At 36.8% G+C, this 5,838-nt stretch overlaps 1 protein-coding gene across 1 annotated transcript; it reads right to left on the bottom strand.

Annotated features, from left to right (window-relative positions):
* Window positions 1–267: 267 nt before the first annotated feature.
* Window positions 268–5,303, bottom strand: LOC147388756 (putative beta-1,4-xylosyltransferase IRX9H). The gene is made up of 5 exons (XM_086418768.1): window positions 5,044–5,303; window positions 3,451–4,863; window positions 1,480–1,729; window positions 1,178–1,387; window positions 268–698 (listed from the first exon to the last, which is right to left on the bottom strand). The coding sequence occupies exons 2-4, from the start codon at window positions 4,365–4,367 to the stop codon at window positions 1,220–1,222; spliced, it is 1,335 nt and encodes a 444-aa protein (XP_086274894.1). The 5' UTR covers window positions 4,368–4,863; window positions 5,044–5,303; the 3' UTR covers window positions 268–698; window positions 1,178–1,219.
* Between the last annotated feature and the right edge of the window lie 535 nt (window positions 5,304–5,838).

Genomic DNA, 5,838 nt, shown 5'->3' with positions numbered 1-5,838 from the left:
AACTGAATCTGAGATTAGAGTTAAATCGTCTAAAAAGTGGCGCACGTGTGGGGGGGACGACTTGTCTCTCTTCCAAACACTATGAGGGGGGGCTAACAGAACAGGGTAAAGAATTACATTAATGATTTGTAGGCCATTTCTATAATACATGGTCCCCAACACTGACGAAGTGGTGACACATTAAATGTATGTTCTAAGGCCTCATATGCGATAGAAAGAAATGAAGTAGTAATAAATAACTCTTTCAAAAACATTAATGCAATTAGATAGTGAAAATTCTAGTAATTATAAGAGTCTATTTGAAAAATGTAATGCCGAGAGATGTTGAACAACAAAAATACGACTATTTTTTTTCTTGGATCAAGAGATTACCATACATTCTACCAAATCATGGCAGTCTTAATTGAAGCATCTGCATTGTGGATGATGATTCTCACCTTGACTGGTATCCCTCTTCACATGTTCGCGAAAAGCAACCATGGAACAACAACTAACTCAAATAACTGTACAAAGATAATCTTTATAGCCATGAAAATAAAGAGAATGACAAAAATAAAAGAATCTGATTAGGGGGGAAACTTCACATCCACAAACATTCTCGACTTCATGGCAAACAGAATGTGCTGAAATCCGCAGGCAGCAGTCTTAGTGGAGGTGAGAAGATAGGGGAAGAACCTTATATCTCTGATCAGTTTTTCCTACATCACCGAAGATTTTAACATGAAGGTTCATTAAAAGCCAAAAAAAAAGTTTAATAACTAAACCTGACAGAGCGTAAACATCAGAACAAAACCAAGTAAGAAAATCCAATGGGCAATTTGATCAGGATATCGTCTTAATTTTCACAAAGATTTTTTTTATTTTTGAGTTGCGATTCGGAATGGTGTCCCATTCCTCTAGAAAAATACGGTGTCTACATGGCACATGTTTATTGGAAAATAGACACATTGGGCTGCGTGTCATATAGAGCAACGGCTTGGTTAGGAGCCCAATATGTCTCAAACTCCTAACAAAACACGCCACATTGACACCTTTTCTATGTTATAGGAATGGGACACCATTTTGGATCCTGACTTATTTTTTTAATATCAGATTCTAATTGGTTAAGAACGTAGTTCACCCATTTAAACAGAAATGGCGGGTGAAATGAAATGAAGTACACGTTGATGGGACTTACTTTTCATTCGTCAAGATGGCCCCTATCAAACAGTAAGATTTTTTATGCAAGTGGTGAAACAACATCAAGATTATTCTTCGTCAACCATCTACGAGGATAGAATGGACAGGAGGCTTCCAGATAAAGATGCCAAACCATGATTCTCGAGCAGTCCGTTAAGCCTTCCATTTGGGTTTCATCCTCGACAACTTGTTCAATAAATGTACTCACCTATAAATGTCAACCCAACATGTAAGGGCAAAGCTCACTTGTGTGTGTGTGTGTGTGTGTGTGTGAGAGAGAGAGAGAGAGAGAGAGATTACTTGGAAGCCTTCCTTGACGGTATCAAGCAGCCTAATAGGTTCCAGAGTGGGCCGATGCCATCTCTTAGGATCCCAAAGTATGGTACTATTGAATGCAAACCCAGACATGTCAGCATGGAATCTCCGCATTCTACTAGTCCTGTCATTTGCGTGCCATCCATTAACTTGGGTGCCATTACAAACAGGACCCTCTAGTATTGCCTTGTTCTTGCTCTCTATTAATGTGGCAACTGGCCATGTACCGAAGCGCCTGCAACTCAAAAAATAAAATAGGTGGTCATGGCAAATACATAACATGAAACCACACAATAACAGCTTGACTTCACATAAAAATAGAATCTTCTCTCATATTATTGGCATGGAAGACCTTCAGAGCTAGAACACTGAATCAGACTGTATTTTTCCCCAAGAGAAAAACTGTCAATGAAGGGCAATTTTCATAAGAATTAAAACTGCGACTGATGAACTAGTTTGAAGGACCCTGTCACTTGTCTATGTATATAGATTATAGAGTGCTATGACGAGGCCCCATGACTAGCATATAAATAGTAGGTCATTTGCCAATCCCTAATTTTGGGATATAATGTCCAATATAAGGGTGGTGATGAATCAACTTTTGTTTCCAAACAGGCAGAGAAGCGCATGCAATGCCGTGTGGCCCACTTTTTCATGGATATACATAACAAAATTAAGCTCATTGGTGATTCTAGTTGTTAGTTTCAGTCGATTTTGGCTTATAGGCATAGAACCAACAACTTCAGGCAGTTCTCAACATGTGACCAATACGGCAAACTTTCAGAAATTGAATTGAGCTTCTTACCGGTCTAAGTACCCATGTCGGTCATTTATCGAAGTCCAACCTTTTTCCTTGTTTGCAAGATATAAATTGACATTTAACATAGTTTATGAATTCAAACTCTCCCACTTGAAATTGTCTATGTTTCAATTTAACATTGCACATAAGTATTACCTTGTCCATAGGGCATACGATGCAAAATTACATATCACAACATAAACCATAACATTTTCCATTATTATCCTTGTTATTACATAAAAAGGAATTACATTGTTTTGCATTTTTTTATGGTTATGTTTTGCATTATTTAAATTATATAGCTGAGGGCATTCCCCATGACGGTGTTGGAGTCTAACACCTTTATCCAAATAAATGCAAAACCCTGTTGTTTCAGAGGAGGCATAAAATTGCTCTATCTGGTTATATTTTCCTATAAGATGCAAAATTGTTCTAAATATAAAAAAAATACATTATTTGAAAACTAGGGAGAAAATATTAGTGGAGTAATCATGCGAACCATAGGAAAGAATATATCAGAGTTTGATAGTCAAAAACAGGACGTATCTCCACCCAATGAAGTTAGAACAACATTTTTTTTGCTTGAAAGGTAAGTTAGAATTAAAATAATCCAATAAAAACCAGATTAGTTGACTGACCAAATTTGTAGTTGGGCTCGGGAACCAAATCAACACCCTTTCCTTCAAAGTGTATGCTAAGTCTTTTGCCCGATTACAAAAGGAAACATCAAAACCTTAGGCCGGTCATACTCGGGCCTAGAAGCTGGGCCAGGCCCATTTACATAGACATGTACAAGACTCATATGGACACATATATACATGGCTTAGTGTTACATGACTGCCCCCGAGGTTAGTTGACTGACCATATTTGTATACACTAGAAAACGAGCTATTTAGAGATTACCTTAAAAAATACTTACAATTCCGACATAGGTAAAAAGAAGAGGAATATAAAACAACCACGAGTAAATCTAACTCTACGTACTTACTTTCATCAAACTGAGCACATGTGTGAAATGGAGGTTAATTCATGAAACAAATGATGTAGGATGAACATGGGGTCCTCTGTTTCTATTAAAAACAGCTCAAAGCACCAAAATAAATAGAACAAATCGTTGCAGATATGAAGTAAATCTCAGAATGAAGAAAAGAAAGTACCTGATCTCCCTCATTTGCTCAAAAAGGTCAACAGAATACATATTATTGTCATCTGCGAAGTATACAATTCCGTCAAGATGATGCGTTTCAATGTGAGATAACGCAACATTTCTTTGGTGAACACCTCTATTTTTTATGCTCGTTAGATTCTTATCACAAACAAGATGTCTGTACATAACTCCTGTCTTCCTCAAGATGTCAGCCGTTTCAGCAGATTGTGAGGACATCTCCACAACTATCCAAAGTAGAGGAGGTGGCACAAGTCTTAATGTCTGAGCCAAACGATTCAGATAATACGCTTGAAATGGTCGAGCATATGTTGGGGTCACAATTATCAAAAGCTTCCGATACACGAGCTCCGAATCTTGAATGGGTGATGGGGCAATTGTGATATTTTCGGAAACTTCATTCATTCGTTCGTGCTTCTCTGTCTCTAAGCTAACATTGGCTTTTAACACACCATTCTCGAATGATAGGGAGTCATTTCTGGGGGTAAGATCATGTTGGAATGCATTTCCAGCTGACGGGATAGCCACGAAAGAGAAGGCTTGGTGCTTGGACATGAGATTTACGGAAAAATTCATCGTGAGGAAAGGGGTCAAACCAATGAAAACTCCAATCATAAAACAAATGAAGAATCGGACAAAAGCCCTCCTCCAAACGGGTCTGTTTGATTTAGATCTATCGAGGGGTCGAGATAATCTCAATGAGAAAATACCGAGAACAATTGTTTGAATTCTATATAAAACTGGATGAGAATCCATCGAACCAAACATTGAAGATAATAAACCTCCAGATTGTAATTGGTTTTGGGTATAAGATGACTTTGACAAGGGAGATGGGACCGAATGTGTCTCCCCATTTCTTAAAGCTCCGACTCGTGGAATTGGAGACAAGGTTCTTCTAATTGAAGTCATTTTGGATTGAACCCAAGTTTCAATTCCTTTCCAAAAGCTATCCAACAACACAATTACAATAAGGATACCCAAATCAGAAGGACAACTTCAATTCGAACGCCATTCGAACATTATAACAAAAGAAACCAGTTTCATCTAAAGCAAACCCACATTAGTGCATTCTAATTTAGAGAAAATTCTCAGCTCCTCCAACTAAAATACATCTTCAAATGAAACAAAAACAGTCTCAAAGCAACCCTTTCAAGAGATACCCACTTCAAATTGGCTGCCTTCGCAGATCAAAGAGAGAACATTAAAAATCCTAAATCAAAATCTTATCTTTACGAAGAAATCATCATACCCAACAATCCATTCCACTTTTTTAAAACAAAATACCCAAATCACTATTCAAAATGTCCTTTTGTTTCGATTTCTGTTCACCATAATATCCAAAAACAAAATCACTTCAGACCCAGATGGCAATTCTACCGATCTACTGAGATCCTGAGAACTCTTGCTGAAAAAAAAATTAAAATTAAAAATAAGCCCATTAACAAAAGATCTCAAACAGAACCAATCAAACCCAAAGTCGCACCCCAAAAAAGCAACCAATTGACGAGATCTCTCTAAAAAAGAAGAGATCTTTAGCTAAACTGACACAAATCTACAATTTTGATAGGTTGGGTAATCAGTTTACCTGTAAATGAGAGATGGGTACTCGATCTTTTCGACTAATAAGTGATGGTGAAGAAGAACCAGTAATCAATCGATCCTTTCTTGGTCTGTCTAGCATGAACTTCAGCGCTTCAGATCTGTTTGTAACGTTCTGTCCGATATTATGGGTCGCAAATGTTACAGAGATAAAAATTGTTTCGGAATCTCCATGAGAGTTGAGAATGGAGCAATGGAAGCGAGTGTTCGTGCTCAATCCTCCAATCACGGAGGGACCCAAAAGGGGAAAAAAAAACATTTTTATTTAATTTCCTTTTTTTTTCAAGTCAAAGAACAACTGTGATTATTATCCTTATTATTTGGGTAATTTTGACTGATGAAAAAGTCAACCCTTGACCAAAGTCGTCATTGTGAGAAACCTTAATGACCCTCATTATGTTAATTACTCTCTTGTCAGATCTTTTCTGTCGTTCACTAAATTTGACAAGTGTTATTATTTTTCATATTTTGTATTAAGAGTTAACCAGCAAGAATTGATATTGGCACCCCAACTTTTACTTGTTACATCTCAATTAAAAAAATACAAAATAAGGTGAATCTCCATTTCCTAACTTGAATATGACGAAATTCCGAGTTTATTGCACATGCTCATTTTTACTCCCAAACATGTGTTTTTGTTGAATTCGTCACTTTTATAATTTACGGACTGATGGGTTTTTCACTTTTAACATCAACGAATTCATTGATTATAAAAGTGACAAATTCATTGGAAAAGCATGTTTTGGGAATTAAAATGAACAATGTATCAAAATCAGAATTT

This window comes from Akebia trifoliata, chromosome 12 (genome assembly GCF_017979445.1).
Source record: "Akebia trifoliata isolate Shusen 1 chromosome 12, ASM1797944v1, whole genome shotgun sequence".
Lineage (NCBI taxonomy): Eukaryota > Viridiplantae > Streptophyta > Magnoliopsida > Ranunculales > Lardizabalaceae > Akebia > Akebia trifoliata.
Note: the sequence above shows the minus strand (reverse complement) of the source record. Positions and strands in the feature narration are given on the sequence as shown.

What these genes read in the sequence shown, in the direction of transcription:
- LOC147388756 (XM_086418768.1), bottom strand. Translation starts at nt 4,367, where the DNA reads ATGACTTCAATTAGAAGAACCTTGTCTCCAATTCCACGAGTCGGAGCT. An exon ending in GAGCAAATGAGGGAGATCAG is followed by an intron (nt 1,730 to 3,450) that starts GTACTTTCTTTT and finishes TTTGAGTTGCAG; the next exon opens with GCGCTTCGGTACATGGCCAG. An exon ending in CCGTCAAGGAAGGCTTCCAA is followed by an intron (nt 1,388 to 1,479) that starts GTAATCTCTCTC and finishes TGACATTTATAG; the next exon opens with GTGAGTACATTTATTGAACA.